This window comes from Xenopus tropicalis, chromosome 9 (assembly GCF_000004195.4).
Source record: "Xenopus tropicalis strain Nigerian chromosome 9, UCB_Xtro_10.0, whole genome shotgun sequence".
NCBI classification, from domain to species: Eukaryota; Metazoa; Chordata; class Amphibia; order Anura; family Pipidae; genus Xenopus; species Xenopus tropicalis.
The window spans coordinates 24,278,374-24,301,699 of record NC_030685.2 but is presented as its reverse complement, the minus strand read 5'-3'; the positions used below and the strand labels follow the sequence as shown (position 1 = coordinate 24,301,699).

General features: G+C 39.8%; 1 protein-coding gene across 1 annotated transcript; it reads left to right on the top strand.

Annotated features, from left to right (window-relative positions):
* The first annotated feature begins 2,087 nt into the window (after positions 1-2,087).
* On the top strand, positions 2,088-18,214 carry LOC116407814 (uromodulin-like). The gene is made up of 9 exons (XM_031893847.1): positions 2,088-2,166; positions 2,254-2,328; positions 5,045-5,238; positions 9,184-9,338; positions 11,430-11,672; positions 11,818-11,977; positions 13,421-13,499; positions 16,058-16,069; positions 18,107-18,214. Exons 1-9 carry the CDS (start codon positions 2,097-2,099, stop codon positions 18,175-18,177), a joined length of 1,059 nt encoding a protein of 352 aa, XP_031749707.1. The 5' UTR covers positions 2,088-2,096; the 3' UTR covers positions 18,178-18,214.
* The last annotated feature ends 5,112 nt before the right edge of the window (positions 18,215-23,326 follow it).

Genomic DNA, 23,326 nt, shown 5'->3' with positions numbered 1-23,326 from the left:
GTATAACAGGTCCCAATACCTGTACAACTTAGGGGCTATTACTTATTTTACCGGTATTTATATAGCCCAGACAAATCTCTCCTTATGATTATACATCACTCCATCAATCTAAGGTCCCTATTACAGTCACACACAGTAGGTCCAATTTATTAAGAGCCAGTTAACCTGTATGTTTTCAAAGCACGGGAGGAAACTGGAATATCCAGAGGAAACCCACAGAGACAAAACATACAAACTTCTTGAAGACATTGCTCCAGCTGGAATCGAACTGCCAAGGAAAGGCTTCAGTGCAGCCCACTGACCTTAGTGTCGCTAGGCCCAGACCTCGGTGTTGTCCATTTAGTTTTACTAAGCCCAGACCTTAGTGTCGATAGGCCCAGACCTGGGTGTTGTCCACTTAGTTTTACTAAGCCCAGACCTTAGTGTTCCTAGGCCCAGACCTGGGTGTTGTCCATTTAGTTTTACTAAGCCCAGACCTTAGTGTTGCTATGCCCAGACCTGGGTGTTGTCCATTTAGTTTTACTAAGCCCAGACCTTAGTGTTCCTAGGCCCAGACCTGGGTGTTGTCCATTTAGTTTACTAAGCCCAGACCTTAGTGTTGCTATGCCCAGACCTGGGTGTTGTCCATTTAGTATTATTAAGCCCAGACCTTAGTGTTGCTAGGCCCAGACCTGGGTGTTGTCCATTTAGTTTTACTAAGCCCAGACCTTAGTGTTGCTATGCCCAGACCTGGGTGTTGTCCATTTAGTTTTACTAAGCCCAGACCTTAGTGTTGCTATGCCCAGACCTGGGTGTTGTCCATTTAGTTTTACTAAGCCCAGACCTTAGTGTTCCTAGGCCCAGACCTGGGTGTTGTCCATTTAGTATTACTAAGCCCAGACCTTAGTGTTGCTAGGCCGAGACCTGGGTGTTGTCCATTTAGTATTACTAAGCCCAGACCTTAGTGTTCCTAGGCCCAGACCTGGGTGTTGTCCATTTAGTTTTACTAAGCCCAGACCTTACTGTTGCTAGGCCCAGACCTGGGTGTTGTCCATTTAGTATTACTAAGCCCAGACCTGGGTGTTGTCCATTTAGTTTTACTAAGCCCAGACCTTAGTGTTGCTATGCCCAGACCTGGGTGTTGTCCATTTAGTTTTACTAAGCCCAGACCTTACTGTTGCTAGGCCCAGACCTGGGTGTTGTCCATTTAGTATTATTAAGCCCAGACCTTAGTGTTCCTAGGCCCAGACCAGGGTGTTGTCCATTTAGTATTACTAAGCCCAGACCTTAGTGTTCCTAGGCCCAGACTTGGGTGTCGTCCCCTTAGTATTACTAAGCCCAGACCTGGGTGTTGTCCATTTAGTATTACTAAGCCCAGACCTTAGTGTTGCCAGGCCCAGACCTGGTGTTGTTAGACAGCTTGCTTGTCATTTCAAGATATCGTCCAAACCTGGACCCAGCGTTGGGGGTTGTCTCGATAATAGTGATTTGCAAAAGACACCTCTCTCCTATTACACCCTGATATCTGCAGCAGAAAAAAAACTGCCCATTACACCCCCACCTGACGCCACTGGTACAGTTGGTTCTTGGCCCAAAAATGCACAAAGGTATTCAGGCCATTGACCACTCATAGTAACAGTATCAGGCAGTTTTCATTAAAATAAATGGGTGGTTCCAGAAGTTTCTCTATAATCCCATAAAAGAAACAGAGCTATGAATAGCAGGAAATAGATTCCTTCCACACCTTTACACTACAATAATTTCCCCATTTTTCAGCTATGCCTAGTCTCTCCAGCCTGAACATTACTCTGTATTGCATGCAATAACCCATCCTGTAAATAGAAATGACTGCTGTAAAGTTGTAAAGTGAAGGTTTTTGATTTTTATGAAGCTTTGTGCAAACTCTTGCCCAGTTCTTGCAGATACCTGGCTGCCTGCTGATTCTCTTTCCAGGGATCTCATTCAGGAAGGAAGGCAAGTAAAAAGCAATATATATGACTATTACTTTCGTTCCACACACAGTAAGTACATGGGATGCAATCGGACATTATCTATTCATTTCAGATTTTTCTAACTCGTTTTCTTGTCTCATTTTATAGACTTTTCAATAAGCAGAGATGAATATCTTCATGATCCTGTTGTCTGCTCTGCCTGTGGCAATTTCACTACAAATTAATTTAAACAATGGTAAACATATTGGATATTTTTTTTTTAAAATCTTCGACGTGCTATTATACATGTTTTCTTAATAATGGAAGTTATTTTTTTTTGCAGAACAAATTTTCCAGGACCGGACAGTCATTCAACTGTTGGAAAAAAAAGTTGGACTTTCGAAAGAAACTAGACAAGGTAATGTGTATTTAGCTTTTGTATGTACATCTACTTAGAAACATATAGCATTTATTGTGCTCTTGGAATTCAAGTCGGAAGCTCTCAGCCTTTTATTTACCTTCTTTTTGTAGTTATTATATAGATCTGTGCCAATATGAAGCATCACTCTCAGCTTAGAAAGCTTGCAAAGATTAGAATTCCACACATACAATGCCTCCCTAACAAAAGTGGCACTTTCCTTAAACTGTATATCTGCCAGTTTGACAATTTGCCAGCTAAAAGTTGCAGAGATTGTGTAGAAATCAATGGCAGATGTCCCTTCCCTTTCCTTAAAGATCTTTCTTTTGCTTTGAAACTTTAGGCTTTGGATTTGCGGTTTTCATGCAACAAGTCAAAAAATTCGGGATCTTTGCGACTTTTCTGCAACTTTTCTCGCTCTGACTTTTTCAGTTCAGACTTTTTAGTAAATGTAAAACATTTGAGGACTCGAGTTTACTCGAATTTTAAAATTAAAAAAAGAGAAATGGGCCCCTAAAAATCCTCACTGGGGTCAGTGGAAAAAGGCAGACACACAGTTTTTGCACTTCACACCTTCCCCTGTGGGTTATGTCTAAAGGTTCAGCTCTTTGCACTCCCTGAATGTACAAAGAGCTGTGGCTTTCACTAAATACAGCACTGCTTACAGGTGGAATGATGCAAAAAAATGGGTGCAGACCGTCATATTTTTGCACTTTGCACCCAGCTGTTCCTGAGCACAGACACATGTATCCGCCCCCAGTGGCAGTGACAGATTCTGGCAATAAGGGGTCCTCTAGGGACACGGCCTGTCTACACTCACCAATCATGTGCTCTGCACTTTGCACCTGATTTTGCACCCCTTAGTGCTCTTACTTCTGTTCAGGGTCTTTGTAGATTATATTTATAGGGTGGGTGGTGTGTAACAAGTGCAGGCTATGGATACATACCTGCCTAGGCTTACTCTTTTAGAGAATAATTCATAGTTTTGTTTTAGCAACTAAAAACGTTCTATTGCAGGAACTAAAATCTACTTTTTCTATTCTTCTAACCAAATAAAAGCCTTACAGTGATTGGCAATTTTGGTATAGTTCAGAATAGTATCCAGCTCTCACATCAGAATTAGTTGTTCTGGTTAAGATTTCTAAATGCATGGTGTTACCAGGGCACATATCATATATTGGGCCAGATTCAATTTGATAAGAAAAGCTTATCTTCTAATTCAATTCCAGATAATCTCACTGTTTATCACATGAAAACTCTATTGGAGGCTATGGGAAATACTTCCATTTCGCCCATAATATTTTTCACGTAATAACCATTTTATTCATCATCATTGAACCAAAATTGTGTATTCTCTTTCTGCCCTCCAACCGCCATGATTTACACAACTCAGTATTATTAGTAGAATCCATTGTTATTGAATAGGTAACACTCTGTAAAGAATTTAGCTGAAATTGATTTAAATTGTCCCAGCAAAACAGCAGTAATGTGGGGACATACAGACACATGGACACTTTTACAAAATGTGGGGCATTGTACAAAAACCCCAAAACCTAATGTTGTCATTCTGTACAGGCAGAAGTGTTAGTAGTAGAAAGAGGTAGGTGTTCATAATACCTACAGGTTCTATGGTCTTTCTACTACTAATGCCTCTGCCTATACAGCACGCTGCCCTAATGGTTTGCCGTATTACTTGGATACAATGCTTGCTAGATTTTGTCATCTAATAACCAGCTCCTATCTCTCTCTGTGTTTGTTACATTGGGATCTTTATGTACAAAATAGTGTAACTTTTATCCCATTCTCTATTTGTTAGTCATATGTATCCCCCCCCCCCCCCAGCTCTACTTTCATGCAAAAAGCACCATAAAAATCTGGCTTCTTCCCTGGTTAATGAACCACTTTACTACCCTACTACCCAGCCCTTACTTACTCCTCCTTGTGTAAAACAGTAGCAAAGCTTTATTTAAGATAAGTTAAGAATTATCAACATAACCACCCTGGTCCTTCTTACCAGACAGCAAGTAAAATATAATTTCCATTTGTGAACTTTTCTACATTTTCACCTTTTTAGACTCTGAGAGACTGGAAAGGTAACCAAAGGCAGCCAGTTATGAGCGAGGTAAAACAGTTATGTAGAAAGGATGTATTAGTATTTGTTATAGCACTTACACATGTGTTAACCCTTGACTTAGTAAACCTACTGCACAATATGTTTTGGAGTGGAGTATTCTTCAAACGTCATAAATGTAAAATGAATCCTTCAGTTTAGAAGTAGATCCACATAAGCGATATCAGTGGTGAGAACACCATGGCCATGACGATGGTAGTTCCTTCATTAATTTACTTAAAAGTAGGGTTGGACTAGGCCAGCGGGGCAACAGGAAAATACCCGTTGGGCCCACCAGACCAGATCCCCATCCCAGCTCCCCCGGGCCACAAATGAAAACAAATTAAAACCAATTGCAGTTTGTCTTGGAATATCCCTTTCTACATTATGTCAAAAGTCAATTTATGTAAACAACCCCTTTACAGCAGTATTGCTCAATAAAAGGCTTATTCATAAAATATAATCCTCCATGAAGCAAGTGAAATAAAGAATGTACTTTTCCTTTCATACTTCTAATCATATACATTAAAATGATTGCCTTTTTGTAAGTGAAAGTGTGTTTGCAGAAGCATAATATTCTCCTTCCTTCTTATGGTGGTGCTTTAGACATATCTCCCACATTGTCCTGTGGATCAACATATACTGAAGTCACTTTCCAGAAAAGCGAACTCTTAGCCTGGAATGTGGATATTCCCAACATACGCCTAAAGTACAGTACGTGTGCCGAGCTTCTGCACAGCAGTGACACAGTAACAGTGAGATGGCAGAACGGAATGGCAGAATGTCGAAACATAATAACTGTATGTATGCCAAATATTTATGATTTGTTTTAACAAAATTTCTGTTTTTAAACTGATGTAATGATTGAATTGGTTGAGTATCACTTACCGGTAATGTTGATCTGGTATTCAGATACACCACCTTTTAATATCATTATATTAAAGTTAGTGGCTATAGACAGTTGACTGCTTTTATTGGCCATATAGTAGGTAAGGAGTTGGTCTTGACTACTACAGTATATCTGCTTTATTTTTCTATGGCTTGTTGGCTACTATATCCGCTTTATCATAGGTGGATTTTAATGAAAGCTTAGGGAGGCTAAGCCTCCCCAAACCTAAGTCCTTTGTAAATTTACCTGAACTTGTTTGCAATATAATGCTGTACAAGTTTGTAACTGAAAATGGAACGTGAGGGAGGTTGCAGGTTAAGATCAGACATCAGCGTATCAGTAGCAGGGCTGTGTGGGGAAAGGAGGGTTGTGATGTGAAGGGGTGCAAGTATAAGGCAATAATAATCCAGCCTTAATGTATTCCACCTTTCAGGCTAAGTACAATCTTCCTTAGTTTCTGCTCATAGTCTGCTACTCTTCCCTGCCTTCCTTCCCAGTGTAACATTAGCCTGCCCAGCAGAGGCTACACGGAGCTGAAATAACTGAGGGAAAGCAATGCAGAGAGCTGGAGAAGGTGCTGCTTTACCTTATTAGTAAGATAAGCACACATATATTCCTTTATATATCATTTATTTTTATACTATATCGGAACTGTAGGAGCAAAGTTTTACATAGCTGTAATAGATCTAATGTTCAGCTCATATAAATTAGAAGTACACCCAAGAGTTAAGTCTGAGGTGGAAACTGATTCTTTTGGGGCTATCTAGATTAACCTTTCTAGGAAATGATAGGGAGTGATAAAGGATTGGGGTGCTAGAAATATGAACTCTGTTAAGGCTTAGGGGAGATATGTTCAGCTGGAATTGGTTATTGCGGGGGGGCTTAAGTTTTGGAACTGGAGATATTAAGCTGATAATGGCTGGACTGGCTGGGAGTTGACAGAAAATGCCAGATGTAAGTTCTGCCAGGTCTGTAGAACTTAAAAATGACTGCTGGGAGTTGATTGTAAGGCAGATGTTGGTTTAGAATTAATCTCATATTAAGTGTTCTAGAACTGAATAGAGTTAAAAACAAATTTCAGCTGTAAAGGACCAATGCCACCAAAACATGAATGGTTTTTTTCTGCTCCAAACTGCATTTTTACTTCAGTATTTTAAAGTTGTCAATGTATGTGTGTGACAAAATTGAAAAAAAACAAAAATTGTACAGACAAGTGTTTTCTCTGTGTTTCCAGCCAGCATTCTGTGGAAAGTCTCTCATATAACCCACATAGGGCTTTATTGGCTCCAGCTTGGATAGCCATACAAGCACCTGCTTTCAGATCAAACACTTTTCAAATAGATGTTGTGCCTATTTTTATGTTATGAATAGTGCAGCACAGTTTCCAGATTCATTCTCTCTACTTATTTACAGTCCCCCTTACTTATGTAACAGTCCCCCTACTCATACAGGTCTTGCTGCAAGCAGCCGGCTTTAACCCTGAATGTTTCTTTCACACAGTTAGGACGCACCAACTGTCATATCTAAGACAACAGAACGAAAAGATCCTCCTACAAGTGGGAGGACTCAGATAGCCTAGTGGTTAGGGAATCAGCCTTCAGTGTGGTGATCCACTGCGACTCGGGTTCGATTCCACCCTAGGTGCACCTTGTGACCTTGGACAAGTCGCTTAACCTACATACCCTTGTCCCGGCCAGGCAAGCTGCGCGGGCAGCTTGAGAGCCGTTACTTTTTCAGTGCCTACATTTACCTTTCCCTTACCAATCCTCTAATGATTTATAATACCAGCTATGAAATTGCCTGCCTGGATTGTCCCTGCCACAGTTAGTGGAACTGAGATGTCTATGGCAGCTGAAAGCAACTATCACAGGAAAAATCAGTTTCTTTCCACTCGCAATAAGAAGTCAATTGATACACATTCCTGATGCTTGTGATATTAACTATGGGAGCCCACTAGATATCAGACCAATGCCAATGGCAGTAAAAGACTGAAAGCAGTTACAGATCAGCAATAGCTGGATATTCTGAAGACAGGGGCACCCCTGCCATAAGCCTGCAAGGTACTATGGGCAGCAAAAAGCTGCTCCTGGTAGCTTTAAGAACTGAAATTCAGATTTTAAATCGCATTTTCAACTCAGTACTAGCAATGTGGCCCCCTCTTCACACCTCTGCGAGGGAGACGGCATCTGAAAGGCTGCCTCAGGGCAGCATAGACCCCAGAAACACCCCTGTCTGAAGATGAATAGTTTTTTTTTTATGATTAATCTTTCTAGGAAATTCAGCTGTAAAGGACCAATGCCACCAAAAAATGAATGTTTTTTTTCTGTCACCCTAACTGCTCCAAGCTGCATTTTTACTTTAGTATTTTAAAGTTGTCAATGTATGTGTGTGACAACATTTTTTAAAAATTGTTCATGGCTCTTACAGTGTTTTTCCCAGCATTTCCCTGTGCTGGATCTTTCATGTGTTTCAGCACAGGAAGAAATGCAGGCCTATATACCCTATTAGGCTGTACTCTGTGTGGCACAGGGAAGCTCCTAACACAGCAAGTTGCATTCCACCTGCATTCCACGCTTCCCTGTGCCACAGTGACTACAGTCATATAGGAAATACAGGCCTGCGGTTCTTTTTGTGTTCCCCTGCACTGAAACACATGCAAGATCCAGCGCAGGAAAACGCATGTAAAAAATGCTTTTCTGTATGAGTGGGGTAACTGTCATTGCATATAGATATGCAACATTTTAGCATCGGCAAATAAAAAAATCACCATCCGCCTATGCGCTTTATTTTTCTATGGCTTGTTGCCTACTACTGTATATCTGCTTTATTTTTCTATGGCTTGTTGGCTATTACTGTATATCCACTTTATTTTTCTATGGCTTGTTGGCTACTATATCCGCTTTATTTTTCTATGGCTTGTTGGCTACTATATCCGCTTTATTTTTCTATGACTTGTTGGCTACTATATCCACTTTATTTTTCTATGGCTTGTTGGCTACTATATCCGCTTTATTTTTCTATGGCTTGTTGACTACTATATCCGTTTAGTTTTTATATGGCTTGTTGACTACTATATCCTATATAGCAGAACGAGATAAGAACATAATGCAGCATTTAAAAAATTAGATTATTCAATAGCTATATATTGCCATGCTTGTGAAAAATCAAATTTTCAATAAGGAATTTCAGAAATCCTATCATTGTGCCTATAGTGGTAGAGATTACAGAGTTAGGGCTTATTTGCTGATGGCAGGGCAGGGTGCAAAGTGCAAAAAATAGATGCAAGCTACCATGTTTTTTTACACTTTTAATCTTGCCTCACCATCAGTACCTGTGCAGGCATGTAGTACAAGTTACTCTGCATTTCCAGTGAATACAGTGCTGCCTACGTTTATCACCACTGTATTCATGAGAAGAAAGGATGAGACATGTAGGCATAACCACTCCAGCCACATACCTATCCCTAACTTGCATGAGTTAAGGACCTCCACCTGTTCCCTGGATGCAAGTGCTTTCTGACTGAGCACCAAGGGGGCAAGAGTTTGCATCCCTCTCTAGCGCTTGTGTCCGGAGACATTAATAAATAAGGCCCACAGAGTTAGCTTTTCTATTATTCAACTATTCTATTTCTATTATTCAAGTTATATCCTTGTTCAGTGACATTTGTTCCAGTCAGGTGAAATACTGAGATGAATGTTAAACTCATTGCCTCTGCAGAATTATATTTATTTTCACATAATTTCCATGTCTAAATTGCTATGCAATCATATGTAGACTGAATAATGTATATACATATAATGTAGATACATAAATAACATTCAATATAGAAATGTTTATGCTTTTATTTTATTTACAGAAAACTGATGATATGGTGACATATGGGAACACAATTCACTTGGTTCCTGATGCATCACAGGTTATTTACAGAGAAGAAATTTTTGTGAATGTTAAATGCAGTTATCCTCTGAATATGAATGTATCTCTTGAAACCGGCTTGATGCCTGACCTCAGGTCTTATTTTATAATATTATTACTATCTCTTCCTTCTAATGGGATATCTTCTTATAATCTCCACTGCTACCACTTATCTTTACAACATAAAATGGGCAAACCATTTCCTTGTTATGATCCATTTTTCATTTCAGTTTACCTGTTCTTTTCCTGCTTCATATCTTTATCTACAGTCTTTCTATTGCTATTACTATCATTACTGTATTATAGACTTATATAGTATTTATAGAGCCCCTAAAGCTTCCTCAGTTAAAGGACAACATGGTGGAAAATACAAATAAGTAATGAACTAGATATAAATCAACACAGGGAGTCAGAGTTATTTGTGATATAAAGATGAGATATGTATTTCTCTGTAATAATAAAACAGTACCTGTACTTGATCCCAACTAAGATATAATTACCCCTTATTGGGGGCAGAACAGCCCTATTGGGTTTATTTAATGGTTAAATGATTCCCTTTTCTCTGTAATAATAAAACAGTACCTGTACTTGATCCCAACTAAGATATAATTACCCCTTATTGGGGGCAGAACAGCCCTATTGGGTTTATTTAATGGTTAAATAATTCCCTTTTCTCTGTAATAATAAAACAGTACCTGTACTTGATCCCAACTAAGATATAATTACCCCTTATTGGGGGCAGAACAGCCCTATTGGGTTTATTTAATGGTTAAATGATTTCCTTTTTCTCTGTAATAATAAAACAGTACCTGTACATGATCCCAACTAAGATATAATTACCCCTTATTGGGGGCAGAACAGCCCTATTGGGTTTATTTAATGGTTAAATGATTTCCTTTTTCTCTGTAATAATAAAACAGTACCTGTACATGATCCCAACTAAGATATAATTACCCCTTATTGGGGGCAGAACAGTCCTATTGGGTTTATTTAATGGTTAAATGATTCCCTTTTCTCTGTAATAATAAAACAGTACCTGTACTTGATCCCAACTAAGATATAATTACCCCTTATTGGAGCCAAAACAATCCTATTGGGTTTATTGAATGTTTAAATGATTTTTTTAGTTGACTTAAGTTATGGAGATTCAAATTTCGGAAATATCTCTTATCTGGAAAACCCCTGGTCCCGAACATTCTGGATAACAGATCCCATACATGAACATGAAAAATAGACGCAACAATTATCAAATTACTTCTCATAATACAGGTATTGGACCCCTTATCCAGAAAGTTCCGAATGACGGAAAGGCCATCTCCCATAGGCTCCACTGTAATCAAATAATTAACATTTTTAAAAATGGTTTCCTTTTTCTCTGTAATAATAAAACAGAACCTTGATCTCAACTAAGATATAATTAACCCTTATTGGAGGCAAAACAATCCTACTGTTTAAATATTTTTTTAGTAGACTAAAGGTAGGAGATCCGAATTACGGAAAGACCCCTTATCCAGAAAACCCCAGATCCCGAGCATTCTGGATAATGAGTCCCATACCTGTAGTAGCAATAAATGAATACACATTTAACAAATATGGAATGCAAAAATGTATATATGAAATGTATTTCATTTTAGAACTGATAATCTACATTGGCTCCTACTGCAAAAACTAAATCAAATCAAAAGACAGAATTAATCTATAGGGGTCATTTACAAAGTGCAGGGTACATTGCAAAGTGCAAAATATGGACAAAAACTGCACTTTTTTGAACTGCTGTAGATCTCTGTGTTTCAAAATGGATCTCAGAGACATGCATGTGTCCAATGGATACAGAGTTGGCAGCATTTGGCATCACTGTATTCATGGTGAGTGGGTGGGGAAGGCACATAGGCATAACTCAAGTTGGAGAGTATTGGGAGTATGTGTGGGCGAAGGCCACAGAGGAGCACTGTACTCCATACCAGCCCTATGGCAGGCAGTAAGGATAGGCTGCCTTGTTCCTAACAATGCTGGAATTGCATCTAGCACCACATTTCTAATACAGTGCTAGGTGCAGAGTGCAGGCAAATCTTACATGAAAGTGTTTTTGTAAAAGTACTAAGGGGTGGCATCTGGGGTAATAGTAACCAACCCCTTATGTGTATCCTTGTATGTATAAGCTAACATATATTACTGTCATTTCTGTAGCAAACTATACATGGACATTGACGGCAATGGACAAATTACAGTGGCCATGGCTTTGTACAAGGATCCAGGGTACAGCACACCATACGAAGAACCATTCGTTAAAATATCAACAAAATCGAAGCTGTACGTTGGAGTATTTATCGAAGAAAATCAATCATTGTTCCACATTGTATTGAAAAATTGCTTTGCCACCCCTACAAATAATATTTATCACCCAACAAAGTATTTCATCATTGAGGATGGGTAAGTTAAGACAAGCTAAGGTCATTCATTAAAAAAGTTTATTTTTAGCATGTCTCGGATGGTGACCCCCATCCTTTGAGCAATTTAGTCTACCAAAATATAGAATTGTTCACCCTACAATAAAATTCATCCCATTGTTTTGCAGATGCCCTAATACAAACGATGGCACTGTCAGTGTGGCTGCTAATGGTATCGCAAGTGAAGCACAGTTTTCTGTACAAATGTTCGAATTTATTGGTGGCTATATGACGGTCTTCCTGCACTGCGAGGTTTATCTCTGTGAGAAGAATTTATTGTGTTCACCTGTAAGTAAATGGCAAATGCCCCAACTGCCATTTCTACTTCTGTAGTTAATTAAAAAATTCAGACATTTGAATCTTGTGTGTTAATATGAGAACCTGGGAGGCTGCTGCACGTAGACACCTAAATAAAGGGTTGCAGGGTCGGACTGGGGGTTGCAGGGCCCCCCGTGGCTCCCTCCCCAGGGACCCTGCAGGTGCCCCCACCAGCCGCGTCCCCTAACCTAACCCCCCTGCCCCCCACAGGGGCTCCCCTAACCCCCAGCAGGGTCCCCCATCTTCCCTGGCCGCTGGGGCCCACTAGGACCGGGGCCCAGTCCGACCCTAAAGAGTTGATTCAATCTATATAACTTTCAGATCAAGAAAATGCTAACATAACGTCCAAAAATGCATCCCAGTTCAGCCTGACAGTTGAATCCCTCTCTGGGAAGTTCTCAGTGCGCTTATAATTTTTGAAACAATTTAATTCATTGTTGTTAGAAACCCCGACTGATCCATCATATATTATTAAAGGGGACCTGCCATCCTAACAAATAATTCCAAATTTATTTTTGTTGTGTTTGTCAAGTAAATTAAACTTCACTTATACTATATCAATAATTTAAATCTTCAGTCTTGGAATTACACAATCACAGCAAGCAGGCAAGCTGTTCTTTCAACTGCAACAGCTAGGCTGCTCATGCATGCTCTCATCCTATCCCGACTTGACTACTGTAACCTGCTACTAATCAGCCTCCCTAACTCCCATCTTTCCCCCTACAGTCTATATTAAACACTGCTGCCAGAATTATCCTCCTCTCATCCAGGAGAGTAAAGTCCTTATCGTGGCTCCCTATTAAACAAAGAATAACTTACAAACTCCTTCTCTTAACCTTCAAAGCCCTCCATTCCTCTGCTCCTTACTACATCTCTTCCCTTGTGTCTCCGTACGTTCCTGGCCGACTCCTTTTTTTAAACGGACGTTCGTTTCAATGAGTCCTCTCTATTTTTCCCAAACAGAAATTGCTCCAGCAGCCATTTCCTGAGCATTGACACTCATTCTTGGAAAACAATAATGTATTTAAGTTTCACTTGAAACTGAGTGAAATAGAAAATAATGATGTGATTAACTTCCCATTGAAAATGTGCGAAATAGAAAACAATGGTGGGATTAATTTCCCTTTGAAACTGTGTGAAATAGAAAGCAATGATGGTATTAACTTCCCCTTGAAAATGTGTCAAGGACAGGCTGTCACTGACTAGTCTATTCCTCTGCTATTCTAAACCTCCATAGGACTGAATCGTACTCGACAGTTCAAACCTGCCAAAAAAAGTTAACTAAATTTTAAATTTAGTAAATTTAATATGAATTTAAAAAAATCAACTTTTTCTCAAAATTGCTTAGTAAATATGCCCCAGACTGTCTGGTTTGCGTTTATATTGACTGTTTAATATTCCTCTGAATTACAGACCTGCCCAAGAACTGGTTTGCGGAGTGAAACACTTGAAACCCAAAACACGCTGCGTGTAGGGCCCATAGTCATTCAAGGTAATATTTTTCTCATTATTTTGAGCTAATATTTTGTATCAGGTATTTGAATTGTGGCATGTCTGATTAGTGGGTTTATTATTCTAATTTATTATTATAAAAATTATTTATTTATTATTATTCATTATTTCCAACTGATGCTTAAACATCATTTAAACCATCCAATAGTAAGAAATAATTCCAAATAGGCTTCTTTTGTGCTAATCAGGCAAAATAAACTTTACTTAGACTTTATAAATGATATTTATCTTGTTTTCTTCAGTTTTGGAATTCCTAATCACACAAGCAGGCAGGCAGTAGTGATGTACGGGCCGATTAACCCACGGGTTCAGGCCGCTCTTGGCACATAACTAACACTGCCGGCTGCCGAATGTTTATTATACAGCTTTTAGAAACGCTGCACTAAGTTCCCTCTCAAAAGATTTCTTGTGTCTGTAATTCCTGTGCCACAGACACTCAGCTTTCTGTTCTCTGCTCTCTCCTCACTCCCCCCCTTAGGAATGTGGATCTGAGCCAATCAGCAGGAAGCTGACTCATAGGGGCACATTTACTTACTCCCGAACGGGCCGATTGCGTCCGATTGGTTTTTTTTCGTAATGATCGGTATTTGGCGATTTTTCGGAAAATTGTCGCGACTTTTTCATTACCATTCCGAATGTTGCGCAAAATTTGGCGATTTTTTTCGTAGCGTTACTACTTGCGGGAAAAGTCACGACTGTTTAGTAGCCTTCACGCCGAGTACGAAAAATTTGGATTCATTCAAGCTTCAGTATGGTGACTTTTCTTGGGCCAGGTTGGAGCTGCAGAGTGCCATTGAGCCCTATGGGAGACTTTCCTTGGGCCGGGTTGGAGCTGCAGAGTGCCATTGAGCCCTATGTGAGACCCATTGAGCCCTATGGGAGACTTTCCTTGGGCCGGGTTGGAGCTGCAGAGTGCCATTGAGCCCTATGGGAGACTTTCCTTGGGCCGGGTTGGAGCTGCAGAGTGCCATTGAGCATATGGGAGACTTTCCTTGGGCCAGGTTGGAGCTGCAGAGTGCCATTGAGCCCTATGGGAGACTTTCCTTGGGCCGGGTTGGAGCTGCAGAGTGCCATTGAGCCCTATGGGAGACTTTCCTTGGGCCAGGTTGGAGCTGCAGAGTGCCATTGAGCCCTATGGGAGACTTTCCTTGGGCCGGGTTGGAGCTGCAGAGTGCCATTGAGCCCTATGGGAGACTTTCCTTGGGCCAGGTTGGAGCTGCAGAGTGCCATTGAGCCCTATGGGAGACTTTCCTTGGGCCGGGTTGGAGCTGCAGAGTGCCATTGAGCCCTATGGGAGACTTTCCTTGGGCCGGGTTGGAGCTGCAGAGTGCCATTGAGCCCTATGAGAGACTTTCCTTGGGCCGGGTTGGAGCTGCAGAGTGCCATTGAGCCCTATGGGAGACTTTCCTTGGGCCTTGAAAGTTTCACCCGCCGCTTACGAGCGCTCAATACGAAAAAGTCGCGACAAGATACGAGCGCATCGTAATGGCTACGAAAAACTCGCGTTTTTTCGCGCAAATCGTATTGGTAACGAAAAAGTCACGACAATTACCGAAAAGTCGTAAAGGTGCCGAAAAAATCGCAAAAAATACGAAAAAAGACGCAAAATGTTCGTATTTCAATCGGAATTTTTCCAATTCGGATTCGGATTCGTGGGTTAGTAAATGTGCCCCTTAGTCTTACTAACTGAGCATGTTCACTTGGTCTGGGTGTCTGTGCAGGAGTGAGGCATTATGGGAACTTTCTTTACACAGCTCAGCATTTTTTCTTCCTGTTTGGCTTCTGATCATCTGAACAGGAGAAATATGGGGAGACTTAAGGGCACTATTGAGAGAACTGAAGGTATGTCTGCAGCTTGAGATTAACTCTTTATTAGCCTTTCCTTCTCCTTTAATGGGGTGGGCTTAACTGACCCATCCTGGCCAAGCAGCCACACCCTTTTCTCATTGCAAAGAATAATTTGCTGTGGGGAATAAATGGTCCCTTGTTGTGCCCTGTAGCTCTGCAAAATGTCTATTTTGTAGCTTTCATTGTCTGGTCCCAACTTAACCTGCCAGGTTGGCCTTTTATAGACTAGAAGAGCTCAACAGTCCAAATCATCCTTAGTGTGATTTGCCAGTAAAATTAACAGTTCAGTTCAATCTATTGTCAGGGCCGGATTTATTTATGTGCCCCTAGGCCAGCCTGTGCTTCCATTCTAAGCTGCCCCCCCTTCCCTGTGCATAAGTGCACGTGCCTACAAGATAAACAGGAGCCGTGCCGGGACAGGAGGTTTAATACAGGTGCAGTAGCAGGTAGTGCTCCCTGACAATGTGCCAAGTGGGCATGTCGCCCCTGAAACTCTGCCGGCCTAGGCCCGGGCCTTTGTGGCCTTCCCACAAATCTGGGTCTGTCTATTGTGTTGTATTGTTGTGTAGCTACAGTGGATAACACACCCTGTATAATGCAAATAAACATTGTTAATCTTCTGCAAAAATGGGTACTGATTGCCTCCCTGCAGCAATTTAATGTTGTTATTTTCTTCTCTCTCATATACAGAACGCAACAGCGGTAAGTAGTAATAAACTTGTTTTATACTGGATTTCTAAATGATTTCATTACAGGGGAGTGAAAAATATAGCTTCTCCTTTAGTCTATTTACTATTGTATTTAGGGAAATAATAAATGCAGAATTCCTGCATAACTTTCCTTCTCTTAAATAGATGTGTTTTATATTTTAAACCATAAAAATGTATTGATATATCTTCTTCACAGCTGTTTGAATTTCTTAACTCTGGCAAATCTCTCTATTACAAGTGTCTTATGAGATCCAATTTGAATGGCTTTACAAAGGAACACAGGTTACATTTAGACCCCTTAGTCATTTAGTTCTTAGTTAGGATGAGACCCCACATAAAAATAAAAAATAGTCCCTAATAACTATATACTGTATATTATGTTGTTCTGTATTTAAACACAAATACATTGTTGGGCACATTCTTTAACACAGAGTAACACATTATTAACCAATACAGGAATGGGACCTGTTATCCAGAATGCTCGGGACCTGGGGTTTTCCAGATAAGGGATGTTTCCGTAATTTGGATCTCCATAACTTAAGTCTGCTAAAAATCATATAAATATTGAATAAACCCAATAGGATTGTTTTGCCTCCAATAAGGATTAACTATATTTTGGTTGGGATCAAGTACAAGGTACTGTTTTATAATTACAGATAAAAAGGGATTTATTTGCTTATAATGGAGTCTATGCCTTTCCGTAATTCAGAGCTTTCTGGATAACTGGTTTCCGGATAAGGGATCCCATACTTGTACCTAATTCTTACTTAATATTTCTTTGCATTTCTATGCAATACTGACAGTATTTCCTTAAATGCATCCCATACTGCATTTCTACAGTTCTGAATAGATATATTCAAGCACTACCCCTATTAATATACACTTGGGTTCTCTATATTGGTAGATCTCCCACCATGACACTAACCCCACCTTTGTGTGGAGCAGGTAGCAATCTAGCCTAAGTTAAGTAATCTATCTGTCCAACTAGGCATTTATTGCATATAGGGCCCTGTACCCATGCTTCAACAGGGCTTATCCATTCCTGCCAACAGGAGGGTTGAGAAGTAATAAGAGAGAGAACTAGATCCCACCCCTTTCTAATAGAAATACATAGGGTCCCCTGATCTCGTCTATCATATAGGGCACTAAGGCTGATGCTACACGGGACTGAGTCTCAGCCTGCTGAAAAATGCAGGACAAAAGGACAAAAATCAGTCCCTACGCTAGCATCAGCTCTCTTCTTTACCTGGACTGAAACCATTCCATCGGCCCCGGTGCAGGCATATACATATATCAGAGCTAAAACGAGAGTTTGCATCTTGGAGGGGATATGCTTCATGTGTGCCTACACCCGGGCCAACACAATAGTTTCGGATGAGGCAAAGAAGAAAGCTGATGCTAGCGTAGGGGCTGATTCTCAATCTCCATTTTTCTGCAGTCCGAGACCAGCGCCTTATGGCATCCACCTAAACAGTCACAGGCAGGATCTTGCTTCAGACAAGACCCTCTGTCTTTTATCTCAGGGAACCACAAGTTCCTCAAATCTCCTTAATTCTTTACCGCCCAGTGGAATTATTTATAGGGGTACCATCAGGAAGACCCATATATATATATAAGGTGCTTGAGAGAGGGTCAGCACTCACAGGACTTTCTCCTCTTTAATAAAAATAATTTGATTATTTAAGTCCCGTGAGTGCTGACCCTCTCTCAAGCACCTTATATATATATATATATATATATGGGTCTTCCTGTTTATATACAGTATATTTATATATATATATATCATAAACCTTAGCACTACTATATATTAGCTAGAGACATATCTTGTATTACCATTCATCAGCTCTACAGCTTTAATTTATTGTTCTATCTACATCTCAAAATATCTATTACATTGACTCTTTCTGCCTAAATTATGCTAAGAAAGTTTCAAATTTAAGTGTAGTATAAATGTATATCTACCAACATTATGCCAATTATAAACCATCAATTTATCCAAATAAAATCTATTTTTATTTCCTTCCCATAGGAACAGGAACGTGCCTAAGTAAACTGACTTTTGCTGCATTTCTAATAGCATTTTATTTTTATATAAAATAAAAAACGTATATTAGTCACCATTCGACATTTTTGTGAATTTGTGATATTCAAAAGTTAATTGTATCTTGAGATTTATGCAAAACATTATAATATTTATATAATTGTAATTTATATAATTGTTTATTTCAATGTAGTTCATTTCATAATGCATGTCACTCTATTTTGTCAAATTCTGTCCTCATTAAACCATAAATTATTAAATGAAATGAATAGTATTTTGCCTTTCCAATGTCCAGCCGTCTTAAATAAAGATTAAACCTTCCATAAAAATCTCACTCGCACTCATCAGCTCTTCCAAGTTGTTTAATGCTATTGCCAGTGACTGTATTGAATCAAAAAGTGAGAGTCTGGTATTAGCAGAGCAGGCAGGGAACATTCTCACTGGAGGCTCTTATGAATGAGTTGGGCCACTGGCCCTGAAAACCTGCAGAAAGGTTTAATGTATAGTGTTGCTTTAGGGCAGGGTTACACGAGGAGATTAGTCGGCCAGCAACAAATCTTAGTTGCTGCAGGCGACTAATCTCCCAGCAATGCCATCCCACCGGCTAGAATGTAAATCGTCAGTGGGATGGCATACGCGTCACTGCGATGTCCCGAAGTCGCTCGAAGTTTACTCTCAAGGCAACCTCTCTTCGGGACATTGCAGTAACACATATGCTATCCCACCAGCGATTTACATTCTAGAAGGTGGGATGGCATTGCAGGGATATTAGTCAAAGATTTGTCATGGGCTGACTAATCTCCCCCTGTGCCACTGCCCTTAGGGTGAAGACACATGGAGCTACTAGTAGCAGCTACTTTTTCACGGCTACTAAACTCCAGAAAATTCCCTGCCATAGACAATACTGAGAATTGCCTCTGCTAAAACACACGTAGCACACGGAGACAGTTATCAGTAAATGATCAGCATTGTCTATTTTAGTAGCCACAACAAATACTACTACTAGTAGCTCCGTGTGTCTTCACCCTTAGGTCGAAGACACATGGGGCAATTAGTCACCGTGACTTTTTGAGAAGGCACAGCGTCTAATCTGTGCAAGCGATTAGTCCCAGCGACAGCTATTGTATCTATGTGCAAAAAGTTGCCCCGTGTGTCTTCGTCCTTAAGGATCTCAGAGATTGATGGATTACAGCTCCCAACATGCTTTAGGGTAAAGACATACAGAGCTACTTAATAGTAGCTACTTGTCATGGCTACTGAACACCAGAAAATACCCTGCCATAGACAATACTGGGAATTGCCTCTGCTAAAACACACATAGAGACAGTTATCAGTAAAATATCTGTCTGGTTTTGTAGCCATGACAGGTAGCTGCTGCTAGTAGCTCTGTGTGTCTTCACCCTGAGAGGTAGGGATAAGTAATCCTTAATTATGGGGAACTGCAGGTTCAAGCATGCTTTAACCCTTAATAATATTTATATATGATGTAGTCTGCATATAACTGTGTGTAGCGATATTGTTATGGACGGATTATGTGCCACTGACATCATATCTTACCAAATATTAGCTTCTACATATTTGTATATGGGAAGGTCCAAAGATTTGGCTTCAGTCTGTACTTTTCATGTTAAATAACCTATTTTTAAATAGTCTCCCTTTTCATTCAAATGTGCACATCAGAAAATCTTATACTGATTTAAAAAGTTCCAGTCAATAGAGAAGATTATGTAGAAGTTATACTAAATAAAGAAAGGGACATGAACCTTTTCTAAAGACTATTCTGTTTGTGTTCCCTTGCTCTCCACAGCAGGATGTTTGTCCCCAGTCAGACTTAATCATCTACTTTTCTGCACTTCATCTGCGATGCTGTTGGAGCTTTCTGGTGGTGATTAGGTGATATTAGACCTTACATCTTCAGAATGTTATAAGATCAGAAGCAGGAAATTTCCAATTTTTGACCATCATAGCACTTTTGTAGTACAGACCAGTCCAGCTAGTGATATGGTAGAGCAGGGATCCCCAACCTTTTCTACTCGTGAGCCACACTCACTTATAAAAAATTTTGGGAAGCCACACAAACATGAAAAAAGTTCTTTGGGGATACCAAATATGAGCTGTGATTGGCTATTTGGTAGCCCCATGGGGACTGCTGGCCTGCAGGAGGTTCTGCTTGGAGTTGTGTCTTTTTGCTTTCAAAGCATGGGGTATATTGGACTCTCCTTCAAAGGATGGGACTTTCGAATGTGGAAGGAGTATTGTGTAGGGTGTTGTTGAACTACACCTCCCACTGCCAGATGTAATAATGATGTAAAAGAAAGATGCCAGGAGTGCTTTTGTAGCAAAGAAACTGGTTTAGTGTCCAAAACAATCAAGGCAATGCAGGGTTTTAATACTCACAAATGCCAATGGAGTGGCAGGTATAAAAAGACAAAAGATGCAGCAGTATCATATGATGCACCACTATGGAGAACCAGCTGGGTTAAGTAGACGTGGATCAGGTAGAGAAACTATGCCTGATATCCTTGTCAGTACTGCGGCCCCCACACTAAGGCAGCAGAGCCTGTAAAGGAGAATACCCCTACTGTTCTCCTGGTTGGAGCCAGAAACTGCTCTTGCTAACTAAAGCAGACTAGCTCACTTACCTAGAAAGTGCTATAACAAGAACTAATCTGCTCTTACTATTCCTCTTTCATGGGTCCTGCTCCCCGACTTTACTGGAGGTACTGCTCCCTCTAGGGCAGAACACTTCCGGGGCCTTGTTAGTCCCTGGCTCAGTGTAACATCCACCTGGTTAAACAGATGCAGGCGAAAGAGGAAGTTCCTCCCCCTGTAAACACTATACTAAAGTGTGACAGGAAGTGGTCATAAGCCTTATGGGCCAATGATAGAGAACATACTAATAGTAAAATAGATACATGGGCTTCTGCCCAGTAACAGTAAAATAAGGATGTGGGATTTAAAGCTATAGGGATTGTTAACCCTATAGGTCCCTACAGAATATGAAATAGATGCTGAAAAGAAAAGAAGATTAACATAATATACTGGAGAATGGATAACTGGTAGCTCCCAATCTCATAAAATAAAGAAAAACAGAAAGTTGTTTGTAGTTCTATATCAGTGTAGTATGCAACGTGCACTGCTGCAGGGGTGATGTACCTTTTGGCCGGTCCAGTCTATGAATTTGAATAAAGCTGGTCATACATGTGCCAATATTGTTACACAAAATGATTTTGTTTATGGTAGGCTGACCGTCCCATTGAATACCTATGTGCAAAGGATATTGGTTGGTTCACACATCGCCATGTTGTAAAGGCTAATCCGTTGATACACCATATCTGCCAGTGAATGGTACAAAAGGAAGGGAAGACAAACCGCAGCTATTCTTTATATTATGTTGTTGTGATTGTTTGGGTTGTTGGCCCAAACTAATGTAAACTCTTGTAAAGCTTCTTCCAGTTTTAGGCTGATTGGTCGGATACGAAGTGGACTGAACCATGTATTGCCTTCTTAAAGTTCATCATTTTTTATAGGCTTTATTTGTGAATGTGCTTTTTATGATAAAAAGCCTGAGACTCTGGTGCATGTTTTCTAAATGTCATCTGTCTGCCTAATACTGACTAGCTTTTACTTCTGGTACAAACATTATTTCTGAGATGAAAAAAAAAGTCAATTTTGTTCCTTTGAAGTCACACCAAATTGCTTTTTTTACACCTACTACAACCTACACATTAAATAAAAACACATGTCATCTAAATGCAACATCCATTGTATAAGTTTGACTCCATTATTACTGGTGTTTTATTGTTCACCATGGGTGGTAGGTTGGCTGAAACCAGATAGGCAGTTCCTGCAGCCAGACAATAAATGGAATGTTGACAATGATGTAAAACACAGTAGAGTCATGAAATTCCTTCAATCAAGTACAAAAGCAGCAAAGATTATTTTTCTTATAATCCAGCCACAGAACGACGCTGTGCATGATATGGCAAAGAAAAAAAAATAATTCGTGATGAGAGAATCTGTCCCAAAAGGACAACCCCAATCTCAAACAGACCCCAAGGAACAACCCTCACTTACAGGGATAGACAACTATATAATTAATTCTAGCAAGCCTATATACAGTATACTAAGGGGCACATTTACTAATCCACGAATCCGAATCACGAATGGGAAAAAATCGTATTGGAAACGAAAATTTCGTAAGATCGCAAATATCACGAAAATGCTTACGAAAAAATCGTATTAGTCAGGATAATATCGTATTGGCGATCCGAAAGTCACAAAATTTTCGTACCGAACTATTGTAAACAGCGGTAAAACCTTTCCGATTTTTTCGTGCAAACGTCTGAAAAAGTCGTGCGCCGTACGAAAAAGTCGTGTGCCGTACGAAAAAGTCGTGCGGACACCCAAAAAAATCAGTGAAAATACGCTCGGAGCGTTCGCATGAACGCTCGTGCATTCGTGCTTTTGTAAATGTGCCCCTAAGTATATATAAGTATAGATAATATTTCCCTGTATCCTATAGCTTAACAAATGGCAAAAGAGTAAGAGCAACATTACCTAGGGAGGCAAATAGGAAAAATATGGAGGCAAAAGGTTTACTAGGATCACTGGATTTAATGTTGGTGGATAATATGGCTCTGATAATCCCCCATAACTGTCATCAGCACATCAGAAACATCAGCACATCAGAAACATCAGCACATCAGAAGTAACCTACAATTAAAACTATATCTTTCTAAACCAATTCTAAAAAGTTTTTTAGGCCCAGATACCCAAATTCACCAACATGAAGGACTTCAGAAGTTCATTGATGGACATATTTACCTGCCATATTTGTATAGAATTACTGTTTGCTATTGTGGACTTTGGACCACTGGATTTTGGAATCATTTCTCAACATTTGGAGGCAACTATGGGCATATAGCTTTGGACCTTATGGACTTCAGCATCCTACTTATTACAATAGGTATTAGTTGTATGAGGTGTATCTCCTCTCAGTTTATTAAGGCTATGCAAACTTTGTAAACAGAGCGGGTAAATACATTATATGTTTCAGGGATAATTAAAGGTGTATTGCCATTCTGAACATCATTTAAAAAGGCAATATATCTATAAGACAAAAATATAATATATATATATATATATATATATATATGATATAATGTAATGTTGTTTGTAAAAGCCATTGTTAATATAGGGTTAAGT

Bases quoted from the DNA above. Each gene is read 5' to 3' on its own strand.
- LOC116407814 (XM_031893847.1), top strand. From the start codon at position 2,097: ATGAATATCTTCATGATCCTGTTGTCTGCTCTGCCTGTGGCAATTTCA. The intron at 2,329-5,044 runs GTAATGTGTATT...GTGGTGCTTTAG, and splicing joins TTCGAAAGAAACTAGACAAG to ACATATCTCCCACATTGTCC. The intron at 5,239-9,183 runs GTATGTATGCCA...TTTTATTTACAG, and splicing joins AATGTCGAAACATAATAACT to AAAACTGATGATATGGTGAC.